Genomic DNA, 12369 nt, shown 5'->3' on the forward strand with positions numbered 1-12369 from the left:
AGCATTTCGGCTACCTTTTTCCTAACTGCCTCTACTTTTTCAGAGAACTAGGCAGAAAGGGCACACACAGAGGGGAACCGTATGACATAACTGTTTATTTTACTCTACCGTTCCTTCCTCAGCCACTGTCCCCTCTGTTGACCACGGATACTCACAAATAGTTGGCTAAGTTGTGCTCTTGTAAGGTGTGTGTTTCAAAGCCATGAGGAATCGTGTCAAAATAGTCATTGCCGATCCCACAGATGAAACATTTCGTCTAAGACGAATAAGAGAAGCAGTAAAGGCGTTAGTACTCGTGACATTACAGGCAGGTGGGAAAGAGGTGATGATCTCTGATCGAACGGAGAGACCATGAAAAAATATTTCTCTCTTTAATGCTACTGGCCGTTAGTCCTCTCCTTCACAGTGTCACATCCTTAGCTCCTAGCTAGTGGAGCAGGGTGGAGGCGGCAGGCCGGGGAGGATGAAGCAGAAGCCAGGCCCAGAGGACAGGCACAGCAAACAAACTTTGTCGGTCACTTGCCTAAGACTGGCCCTATGTAATTGCAGACCCGAGTATTTAAAAAACTCTTTTGCTGTAAGATACAAAAATGGAGTTGGAGCTAGTCGAACTTTACCTCCATATCTTCTCGCACTTGTTCCTGCTGGTCTCTTAGCTCTCCAAAAGCATCAATAATAAGACCTGGTATTTTAAATACAAAGACAGATAAAGTGTTTACAGTCATCTGTTTCGGGGCTCAAGGTAGAGGTTCAATGGTAGAGGCCACATTGTTTTGTGTAAAAAAAAAAAAGAAAATGAATTATCAGGCCAACTCAGTAAAGCAAAATCAGAAAAAAATCGTTGTGTTTTCAAATGCTGCATCCTGGCTCACCATTTCTCAGCCTTTGTCTTACTCCACCTTTCTGCAGTGCACAATGCTAGCAGCTTACTCCTTGACCCACTTGGCTCCCCCCAGTCCATCCCTGTTCTATTACGGTGCTTGGCCACTCTCTTTTCAGTCTTCCTTGTGGGCTCTTCCTCTTCTCCAGCTCCTTAAGCATTGAAATAGATCAGGATTCCTCTTCAGTTTCTTTGTTTCTCCTTCCGGAGAGTCTCCTCTACACTCAGATTTTTGAGTACCACCCCCCAGCGCTGATGGATCCCGTTTGTATTGTTTCATTTTTGTATTGTATATTTATTTTATGTGGACTTACTATATTTATTATTTCCCTCCTATTCCATTCCTGACTTGTGTCTTGAAAGACCTATTACAGTTAACGGCTTCTTAGCCCTCAACACCTGCATGTTTATAGGTACCTCACCTTGGCATGACTCAAATTCATCACGGTCTTTCTCTAGTTCCTGACAAGCTATTGACTAAAATATCAGTACCCCTCCCCACAAAAGAAAAAACCTGTCACTCTTTCACGGTTCCTCTCTCTGCTCTTTCACCACCACCTTGCCTGGGAGGACAGGCTGTGGGACAAGACCAGCCTCAGGAGATCTCTAGGAAGCAGAGTGAGAAGGCGATAACCAGTTCCGAGTGGGGGATGAAGAGAGGTGTGGGGGGGTCCTCCATTCAGATTTTCTGGTTTCTTGTGTGTCTGGGTGTATCTCTGGCTTTATGTCTAGCCACTTGAGTGCATAGTAGGTGCTCAATAAATTTTTGTCGAATTAACTAGTAAATGAATGTACAAACCTCTCTAGATAATGTCATAGATACCAAAAGATAAAGCACTAGGTATAAGCCGTGCTCATACTTAACGTAACTGGCAACATACCCTGAATGATGGCCAGCAAGATGACAATGACGAAGAAGAAGAAGGTAATGTCAAAGACAATGCGGTACATCTCATAAGGGTCACCAGCAGGGTCTTCAATTTCGTCGCCAATGCCTCCTCCGGCTCTCACTCCCACGTACATGTGGAACAGGTAACACTGGAGAAGAAAAAGAATGGCAGTTCAGGTCAAAGCCACAGGGTTTTGTTTTCAGCAAGATGGATGTGAGCTCTTTTGCGAGGCAGGGGGAGGGCGCTCCTCGGTGATGTCAGTCCTCACACAGCTAGCTGCTGTCCTCTAAGCCCACTGGTCAGGGTAGGGTCTCGGGAGGTGGCAAGACTTGTTACACTTAGCCTTTAAAAGATATTCTTTGCTCATTTAAAAAAAAAAAAAAGGTTTGAACGATTTGACACCTACGAGGGAGTTCATGTAAGGCATGTGTAAGTTAAAACAACGCTGGGCCCTGATGAACATGCATTCGCCAGATGGGAGTTTGCCTTCATTTAGAGTGCCACCTCCGGAAAAGGCCGCCTCTCCTCCTGCATCCTCTGTGCACCCGGGAGGGCAGGGATTCCTGCCGTGTCTGCGGGAAGACTTTTCCTCCTCCGGGCTGCATGTGTGAGCCAGTGTAGGCATCTGGGCGCTGGCTCCCAGAGCAGGGCACCGCCCTCTGTCTGCCCTGCCTGGTGGGGTGAGGTGCAAAGGGAAAGGCAGTGACCGGGGAAAGGCAGGGGCAGTGTGGAGACGCGGGCCGGTCACACTGGTGCTCTCCCTCTGCTAGCTCACTGGGAGCTGCGCCTTTCCTGCCCACAAGTGGCTGGCAGGACAGGAATCCCTCCCCCCTCCCCCCTCCTGCTGCTCTGACAGTTTTTCAGATGATAGTGGTTTTTCTGAAAGAACCCCATCAGGCTTGTTGAAATAAATTGAGCACCAGTTTCATGGGATTAGACCCCCCAGATCTCAGAGACAAAGGACCAAGGCTTGACTTCCAAGAAATTTAGATGCAGGTCCATTCACATTCACATTTTTAACACAAGCGTGGATGGATGAGACCCCCCCATCCCCCTCCCGCTCTGCAGTGTGCTCCTTCCACTTTCCACCTGGGCTTAGACCAGTGCACCTGCAACCCGTCTCCCTCCATCTGTCTGTCCGGGACACTTCTCCCTGTATTCTGTTCTAATCTCTGTTGGGGGCGGGCTCTCACCGTCATCATGTCGTCACACTTCATATCGGGCTCATCGTCATCTTCACTTTTGTTGTAGAACTTGCGGAAGAAGTTGAAGGCCACCACGGTGTAGAGGTAAACCACCACGGCCAGGAGACCGACAGTCAGAACCAGCTGGGGGTGGGAGGGAGACAGGAGAAAGAAGGTGAGTCTTCTCCACTCTTGGAGGTTCTCAGGAGACTCCAAGGTAACAAGAAAGGTGAGGTGGGAAGGGGACAGAGGAGGGGTGGCAGCGAAGGCGGTCCTTATGGTGGACAAAACAGCCTATGGGGAGAAGACTGTAATGGTGGTGGGGGTTGTGGACTAAATTCTGTCTCCCCCCAAATTCCTAAGCTCCAGCATCTCAGAATGTGACTGAATTTGGAGATCAGGCCTTTACACTTGATCTTAGCCAAAAGGCCGAAAAGTGATGGAGATCAGGCCTTTAAAGAGGTAAGTTGCAATGATGGATTTAGAATGGGCCCTGTTCCAGTCTAACTGGAGTTCTTACGGACAGATTAGGACACAAAGAGACGCCAGGAGCTACAGGCACAGAGGGAAGGTCAAGTGAAAAAGCAAGAGGGTGGCTAGGTGTAAACCCAGGAGAGAGGCCTCCGAAGGAAACCAAGTCTACCCCCACCTTGATCTTAGATTCCCAGCCTCCAGGACGGAGAGGAAATAAATCTGTTGTTTAAGCCACCAGCCTGGGGTTCTGTGATGGCAGCCTGAGCAGATGCATACCCGGGCTACGGGACTGGGCCTCAGCAATGTAAGAAGGGATTTAAGGATTGAACAGTGACGGTGCCAGGAGGGTGCCCTTGCTTTTTTTGCAGAGATAGCCGTGAGTGGAGAATTAACAATATGGCTCCTACTCTAACGCTGCTTCTAAAGAAATGAAAGGTTCTTGGACTGGTGGGTATCCCTACAGTACATGTTTTCATCAATAACCATGAGTGGATAATTGTCACAGCTTTGAAGCCGCCATAAGAATTATTTATGATGGTTTAGCGAAGTGACATTTTTCATAATCAAGAAATCTGCCTAGAACCACTGTAGGGGTCATAGGGCATGCTTATTTCTTGGCTGGAGGAAGTACTCTGAATGAGGATGATGCGGGATCTGCTCATCTGGCCCATATGAGGGACTGGGGGTTGAGCCGGAGCGATGAAGATCACAGTCATTATGAAGATAAGACCTTTGCTCTCGAGTTTCAGGTTGTTGCACAAAAGGGGGTAGGCATGAGTACTGAGATAAATACCAGAAGAAAAGTATTCATTCTTTGAATGATGAATAATAACTTAGCAAACCTCAGACAGCAGACCTCACAGAATGCAGTTGGTTTTAGAAACAGAGAAAAAACCTGGGCTTTGCACCAAGGAAGAAATGGGCTAGTTCTGCCACTTAGTGGCTGTGTGGTCTTGGGGGAGACACTTAGCGTCTCTGAACTTCAGTTCTCTTATCTGTCAAGTGAGCATAACATCTACCTTACAAGGTAGTTGTGAGCCTATCACAGTCCCGGGCCCATGGCACAAGCTGGGCACAGTTGTTTTTTGTTTTGTTTTGTTTTACAATCTTGCCAGAGTTTATTTAGCAAGCCCATATAAGAAATTCATTGTTTAAGCTTTCCATTTAAGGTACATGTTTGTGTAATGTCATTAAGCTAAATCAATAAAAACTGACGTTTCAATATCTGCGTAAAGGGGAAGGAAAAATTTCTAAAAACATATTGTAGAACTGGTGTTCCACTGATCACACTTTGGGAAACACTGCCTTTATAGGATCATCAACCCAAACAAGAAACATTGACTATTGCTACTACCAGAAACCTAGAGGAAATAAACCACCCTAATACCTGATGATCTAGCACCTTTTATCTTTTAGAAATTTTTCTGAGTAGAGTTGACAATGTTACAGAGATGCTGAATCACCACATTGTACACCTGAAACTAATGTATGTTACGTGGTGCTCAGTAGACGTGTAGCTCCCGTCTGTTACCATACAATGCTGTTGCAATACCACTGACTATCTTCCCTATGCTGAGCCTTCTTCTATTACCACAGCTTATTCATCCCCTCACTAGAAGCCTGTGCCTCCCACTCCCTTCACCCATTCTGCCCAAACCCCCAACCCGCTTCCCTCTGGCAACCATTGGTTCTCCATGTTTATAGATCTGATTCCAACACCTTTCGTTTTAGAACAATTAAAGGTCAATTTTGACTTTATTTTTTTCTGGTTGGAAACCCTATTTTTTTAAGGTGTACAAGGTGATGATTTAATATATGTATACATTGTAAAATATACCACAATCAAGGTAATTAACATATCTGTCACCTCACATAGTTACAATTACTGTGTGTGGGGGGGACTGTGAGAACACTTCAGATCTACTGTCTTAGCAAATTTCAAGTACACAATACAGTATTTTTAACTACAAGTACCATTCTTTACATTACATCCCCAGAATTTATTCATCTTATAGCTGAAAGTGTGTACTCTCTGACCAACACACCCCCTTTTCCCCCATCCCCTGGCAACCATCATTCTACTCTGTGGTTCTAGGAGTTCAATTTCTTTAGATTCCACGTATAAGTGAGATCATACAGTATTTGTATTTCTCTGTCTAGCTTATCTCACTTAACATTAATAGTCTCAAGGTCCATCTATGTTGTTGTGAATGCCAGGATTTCCATTTTTTATGGCTGATTAATATTCCATTGTATGTACATACCACATTTTCTTTATGCATTCATCCATTGATGGACACTTAGGTTTTTTTATTTAAAGGTCTTTTTTTTTTTTTTAAAGATTTATTTATTTGAGAGAGCGAGAGAGAGAGAGAGAGTACATGACGGGGGGAGGGTCAGAGGGAGAAGCAGGCTCCCTGCCGAGCAGGGAGCCCGATGCGGGACTCGATCCAGGGACTCCAGGATCATGACCTGAGCCGAAGGCAGTCGCTTAACCAACTGAGCCACCCAGGCGCCCCGACACTTAGGTTTTCTTCCGTGTCTTGACTATTATGAATAATGCTTCAATGAACATGGGAATGCAGGTATCTCTTTGATATAGTGATCTCATTGGCTTTGGATATATACCCGTAAGTGGGACTGCTGGATCATGTGGCAGTTCTAGATTTAATTTTCTGAATTTTCTGAGGGTTCTCCATAATGGCTGTACAAATCCTGGCACATTTTAACTTCTTTCTCTACTCCCTCTCCTACACAAAGGTTTAGAGATGGGAGGGAACTCATGTCTCATTTATGAAGTTGCACGTAATGAGGAAAGAAATGCTAAGGAGTTTGTTGACAAAAGGAGCCACTAGAGGATTTTAATCAAGGGATTGACCCTGGCAACACTGTAGAAAACAGACTGGATATAGAAGAGGCTGGACACAGCCATGTCTATATAGAAGATACAGATGCAGCCATGTATGTGTGTGTGTATATATATGTCTGAGTGATTGCTTCTTAATCAGAAACATGTTAGGATGGGTTGGCCTGGTGGTGGGTGTTGAGGAGGGCACGTTCTGCATGGAGCACTGGGTGTTATGCACAAACAATGAATCATGGAACACTTCATCTAGAACTAATGATGTAATGTATGGGGATTAACATAAGAATAAAAAAAAATTCAAAAAAAAAGAAACATGTTTCAGAAGCACCCGGGGAGCTTCCTAATTGCATAGCCTACTTACCAACCCCCAGGGAATGTATCAGATTCGTGGAGGAAAGGGTAAACCAGGAAAGGTCTCCAGAGCGATTCTGATATGTCCATCACCTCCTTCCCTCTCCCTTTTTCCTGGCTGATCTAAATGTTCGGGGTTTCTACATCAAGGTCTTATGTCTCTTAAGTGATGGCTACAGTTCTGCAGTAACAATCTACTGGTTCATGTGTTTGGCCAGGAAAGGTGTACTGTACACCGTGACACATACCTTCCTGCCATACACTAGTGTACCACATGTTGTTGGCTTTTTTTCCCCCTATCCGTATCTAGGCCCCTCCTGTTCTGCACAGTACAAACCCCAATACCTGCTTGCCATTGTGAGTTACAGATGACAGAATAGTCCTCAGTGTCTTGAAGCCCATTGCGATGTCCAGCAGATGAGCAGCGAAGAAGAAGTTGTTGTAGTGGCCCAGGACTGACATGGTTGTATACCAGGCAAGGTAGAGAAAGGACTGCGGAGAAAGGACGGACAGGCGATTTAGCAACCTTTCAGGCATTCGTGCCTCATGATGGGCCCATTAAACCATTTTTTCCCCTGGATACTGAGGAGCTGAGGTGCCGCAACTGGCCTAAGAATTGCCAAGTGAAACGCCTTCCACCACTGCTGTTCCCCCAGCACCGGGAAGGCCCTCCATCTTTGATAAGCGACCACTGAATCTTCCTGGCACCCACCCTAGCTTGTGGCCCTGTGGCATCCAGTGACATAGATTCCGTGGTACAGAATCTTGTTTTTCCGGGTGCCATACTCACGTTGTCAGTAAAAACAACTCCCAGCTTCCAGATATGGTACTTCATGTCAATGGAACTCAGCCTAAAGGGGAACAAAAAAATTTTAAAACTTATAAATGTCAGACTTAAGTGTTTAATAAGGGGGAAAATTAAGTTTTTCCTCTCAGGTTTAATAATCTAAACACGGCTCTGAGCTTTATCAAGTTGTATGTGTTCCCCAAGAGACCGAGAACGGTTGAATCACACATCTTGAAATTTTAATTAGTCTTTCTCTTTCAGCTCTAACAGGCATAAAAGCTGAAAGGTCTTTAAATTTCTTGAGGCCGTGTTCTCCCAATATGTCAGAAGCTAGAAGAAAACCCCTAAGCCAGACCAGAGCCTGAGTGCACATGGGCATGCTGCAGGCCTTCCCTCTGGCAAACTGAAGAGAACTGGAAAAACAAAGGATCCACTTGGGCCAGACTTGGGATTTGAACCCCTAAGCTCTGTACCATGACACCAGAGAGGCCGCCTCTGCTTTGCTCTCTTCGACTGGGCTGAAATCAAGGGCATTTTTGTCCAAACCCAGGAGTTCAGCAATGCGTTCTGCTCCGTAGAGATCTCCGTACTTGTTGATCACCTGGAGAGAGAGGACGACAGAGTGAGCTCGGGCCGCGTAGCACGGTGCTGTCTCTGGCCCCAAGGTCTTCAGAGCTTCCCTATGCTCTGGGCTCTTTCAAGGGGGTTGATGAAGACACGATTCAAAATGCAACAGGAAAATAAAGAGGAAAAAAATAGCCCCAGGAGAAAACAGAAACAAAAGAGACCAAGTGAAAACCGCTTCTCAAGCTAATACCTTTTCGGATGGGAGAAGAAAACTAGTATGCAGAAAGTAGTGATGGTGTTAAGCTGTTTAGGGCAGAGGAGTATAGGAATGGAGCCAAAACCTACATATGTTCAGACAAAAACCCTTCTGTGACTTACTGTTCAAGATACCATCATAAAAGCAACAGCAGATTTCTTCATGTTTGTATATGTAGAACTTAAAAAAAAAATCTACATTTCTTTGGTGGTCATGGAAACCACCTCCCCACCCCCACCAACTGACAAGGCATACCTTTCTCTTGACAAACTTGTCCCAGTAGTTATTAGGAAAAGATCTGAAAAAGAAAATGAAAAGGGGAGGTTCTTAACATCAAGGCAAACACATCAAGAAGCTATGAGATCTGTGTCTGGATCTAGGATCTCCTTGGGTTTTGTCCCACTCATTCAAGAATTCAGACTGATTGAAGCTCAGAGTCACCACAGATCTAACTGATCGATGGCCTTGCTTCTTTGTGTTGGCTTCTGAAACACCTGGAAAGCCACTCTGCATTTTCTGCCTCAAAATTATGGTAAAGAGTCAGGATTTGTGATGGTAGACTAGACAGAAGCAGGTACATGTTTCTTGATCCCAGTGTAACTAGAAACAAAACCCTAGAGGAAAACACATGCATTCAGGTTTCATTCACTGAGTACCTAACTTCGTGTTGGTACCCGGGGCAGGTGACAGGGATACAGTGGTGGAAAGTGTAGACAAAGTTCCTAACTTGATGACATTTCCAGTATGGGAATCCCTTTAGTTCATGTATGTGGGGTTTTTCTTAACCAGAGTGCTCTTCCACTCTATTCTCCATCCCTATATAACTCCTGTGGGGTCTGCTTTTCTCAGGGAATTAGATCCCTCTGTCTTTTGGAGGTGGTTCCCTCTACCATACCATCCCTAACCCCTCAGAGGAATGTCTTTCCTCAGCCTAGTAATTTATACCAGCTGCACTGCAAAGAGTTTGTAAGTGTTAAAGTCCAGGAGGAACTGTCACTTTCAGGTATGTTGGCAAAAACCATTTAAGATATTTTTCTCCTGGGGCACCTGGGTGGCTCAGTTGGGTAACCATCCAACTCTTGATTTTGGCTCAGGTCATGATCTCAGCGTCATGAGATCACTCAGGCTCTGTGCTCAGCGGGGAGCCTGCTTGGGATTCTCTCTCTCTCTGCCCCTCCCCACCTTGAGTGCTTGCTAGCTCTCTCTCAGAAAAAAAAAAAAAAAAAAGACTTTTCTCCCTTCCACAATGATTGATCTTTCCTGGGAGAGTTCCTTGTGAGTCTAGATTGCAGCCAAGGAACCTCTGGCCCTTGGTGCATGCATTCTCAGTTCAGTTTTCCTTAATTTGAGTCCATTCTTATTGACTCTGGAACACAGTAGTCTCCTATAAAGGCCATCCAAGCTGGTAGTAAGGAAGTGAGGACCTCCCTCTATTCAGGGACCTCTCAGAAGAATAACCCTCAGCAAATGCCACTTCCCCAACAGGCTGACAATCTTTAAAAAAATTTTTTTTTGCAGGGACAGCGGGAAGGGGAAAGCTAAAGCAATTTCTTTGTTTCAAACATCCAAATGTCACTTAAAAGCAAAAACGAATGCTGAGTTTATAGAGTAAAGTGGTAATAGATTTTATCTCTGGAGGCATGGAAATGATTATTTTGATTTTCTTCTTTGTATGCTTTTCTACTTGATTTTTTTTCATGTATTACATTTAGAACCTAAAATAAACAAAGCAAATAAAAAAATCAATCCAGGCTTCCTCTGTCCACACTAAAATCTCCTTTCTCTTAAATCCCTTATACAAATGGTCCATAACATACAACTCAGCCATGGTCACAGTTTGTCCTAAGTGGAAAATTCCACAAGTGATGCCACAGGGTCACTGACTGAAGGTTCCAGGCAAGACCATTTCACAGACATGATCTTACCTTGGTCTGAGTATTCTTGTCCCCTGACTAGGTATGTAAGCTCCTTGAAGGTAGAAAACATAATTTTACTTGATAATAATCCTTAAAGTGTGAGGTAGACAACAGAACCTCCAGAAGGGAAATGTATCAATAAACAATACTTCTAGGGGCGCCTGGGTGGCTCAGTCGTTAGGCGTCTGCCTTCGGCTCAGGTCATGATCCCAGGGTCCTGGGATGAAGCCCCGCATTGGCTCCCTGCTCGGTGGGAAGCCTGCTTCTCCCTCTCCCACTCCCCCTGCTTGTGTTCCCTCTCTTGCTGTCTCTTTCTCTGTCAAATAAATAAATAAAATCTTAAAAAAAAAAATAACACTTCTATATATGAATGGTCAAAAATAATAATACAAGATGCTCAACCTCTTTAGAAATGAAGGAGATGCACAGTGAGATGCTGTTACACACCTACCGAATTAGCACAATTATCTGAGTATCTTAACAAGTGAGGCAGAGGCAGGGAAGCAGGAACTCGCATACAGTGATGGTTGGAATGTAAATCAAGACAAACATTTGCATCTCCTACTATTATGCAAATTCCTTTCCTGGTCTCTACTCTAGAGAAACCTTTTACTGGAGCCTCAGGTATAAAAGTGTTCATTGTCCCACTGTTTGTAAGAGCCAGAAAGTAGAAACGGTCCATTGTCAGGAAAATACATGATAAACATTCATACAATGGAAAATGCTACAGTTTTCAGAATGACCAAACTATGGCTATACACATCAACATGGGTGAGTTCCCAGATGCAGTGTTGAACAAAAGTATGACCGCATAATGCATATAGCATAATTCCATTTCCATAAAGTTCAAAAATAGTCAATGTGAAAGAACGCTTCTAGGGACACATACCTAAGTGGTAAAAGAATGACTATCACTAAAGCCAGGAGAATAGTTAAGTGGGGGTTGGGGAGGTTATGATCAGGGAGAACACCCGGGGCTTGGAAGCTATGAGCAAGGTTCCATTTTTAAAACCTTGTAGTTCATTATTAGACTTAAAATATACATTTTATATTTTCTTAATAGGTGTATTTAACAATATAAAAATAAAAGCTCTCTTTGATATATAGTTAACTGTAAAAAGTAGGTTACTGCAAAGCACTGCATGTACTATGATGCCATTATTGTGGAAAAAAAAGATCCATCTAAAAATTTTAAAACAGCTATTTATGCATTTCTCTGCTCATGGACATCTAAGCCACTTCAAATAAAAAAACAGCAAAGATCCTTGTTGGGACGTTTTAGTGTACTCGGCTCATTAACTCCTTAGATACTTATATTTCTAGATCTTAAACTGCCTTTTTACTGGGACTTTTAGGCCATATCACCTGTGTCACAAGCAGTACTGATAATTGCAGACAGCTGACCAAACGATCAATTATTTAATAGTATCCAAAATTTCTGTGATGTGATGACAAAGGGTCAGAAACCGGGGTTTGTAGTTTGCCTTATTTGAGGGGATTGGCAAGGACCTGCATGCAGCAGGGATACACTTTCGATTTGCATGCTCACTTCCCCCCGCACCAAGAGAAGAATCTTCCCATTCTAGAGACTATTTTATTTTATTTTTTATTTTTTTAAAGATTTTATTTATTTATTTGAGAGAGAGAGAATGAGAGACAGAGAGCACGAGAGGGAAGAGGGCAGAGGGAGAAGCAGACTCCCCGCCGAGCAGGGAGCCCGATGCGGGACTCGATCCCGGGACTCCAGGATCATGACCTGAGCCGAAGGCTTAACCAACTGAGCCACCCAGGCACCCCTCTAGAGACTATTTTAAAGAGCTCAGTTGTGCCTTTATAGAGCTGCCTCCCTCGTTTGCCTGACCATCTTTGGATCAGGAGCGATTTTCTTCCCCCAGCAGTCAGGGTTGTTGTTGGCAAACGTGCACAGTTTAATTGGCACAGCTAAGAGTTTCAACACAGTCACCTCTGTTTACATATCTAGCCCTGTAGCTCTTCTCTTTCGGCGCATTAATTTATCTCAAAACTCTCATTTTCCCAGTTGTGAACACGTCGGCGTTACCTTCACTAATGGTGATGGCCATTTTTTGAACGGGTAGAGAAAGGGAATGACGAAAAGCTTGATGCCTACCACGTGCCAGGCACTGTACCAAGCATGTAACATGCATTCATCGATCCTCCCGGACTTCAGGAGGTGGTAT

The 12369-nt window shown here is 44.3% G+C and overlaps 1 protein-coding gene across 1 annotated transcript in view; it reads right to left on the reverse strand.

The window, feature by feature from the left end:
- The window catches only part of RYR3 (ryanodine receptor 3), a 483582-nt gene that overhangs the window by 2280 nt on the left and 468933 nt on the right, over nt 1–12369 (reverse strand). Inside the window, exons 93-100 of the mRNA XM_081831839.1 lie at nt 8511–8553; nt 7906–8033; nt 7436–7496; nt 6991–7137; nt 2964–3098; nt 1762–1918; nt 618–682; nt 156–256 (exon numbers count right to left, since the gene is read on the reverse strand). Coding sequence (XP_081687965.1) covers nt 156–256; nt 618–682; nt 1762–1918; nt 2964–3098; nt 6991–7137; nt 7436–7496; nt 7906–8033; nt 8511–8553 — 837 coding nt within the window. The remainder of the gene's footprint in view (nt 1–155; nt 257–617; nt 683–1761; nt 1919–2963; nt 3099–6990; nt 7138–7435; nt 7497–7905; nt 8034–8510; nt 8554–12369) is intronic.

Source organism: Leptonychotes weddellii, chromosome 9 (genome assembly GCF_054177405.1).
Source record: "Leptonychotes weddellii isolate Sample4059 chromosome 9, ASM5417740v2, whole genome shotgun sequence".
NCBI classification, from domain to species: Eukaryota; Metazoa; Chordata; class Mammalia; order Carnivora; family Phocidae; genus Leptonychotes; species Leptonychotes weddellii.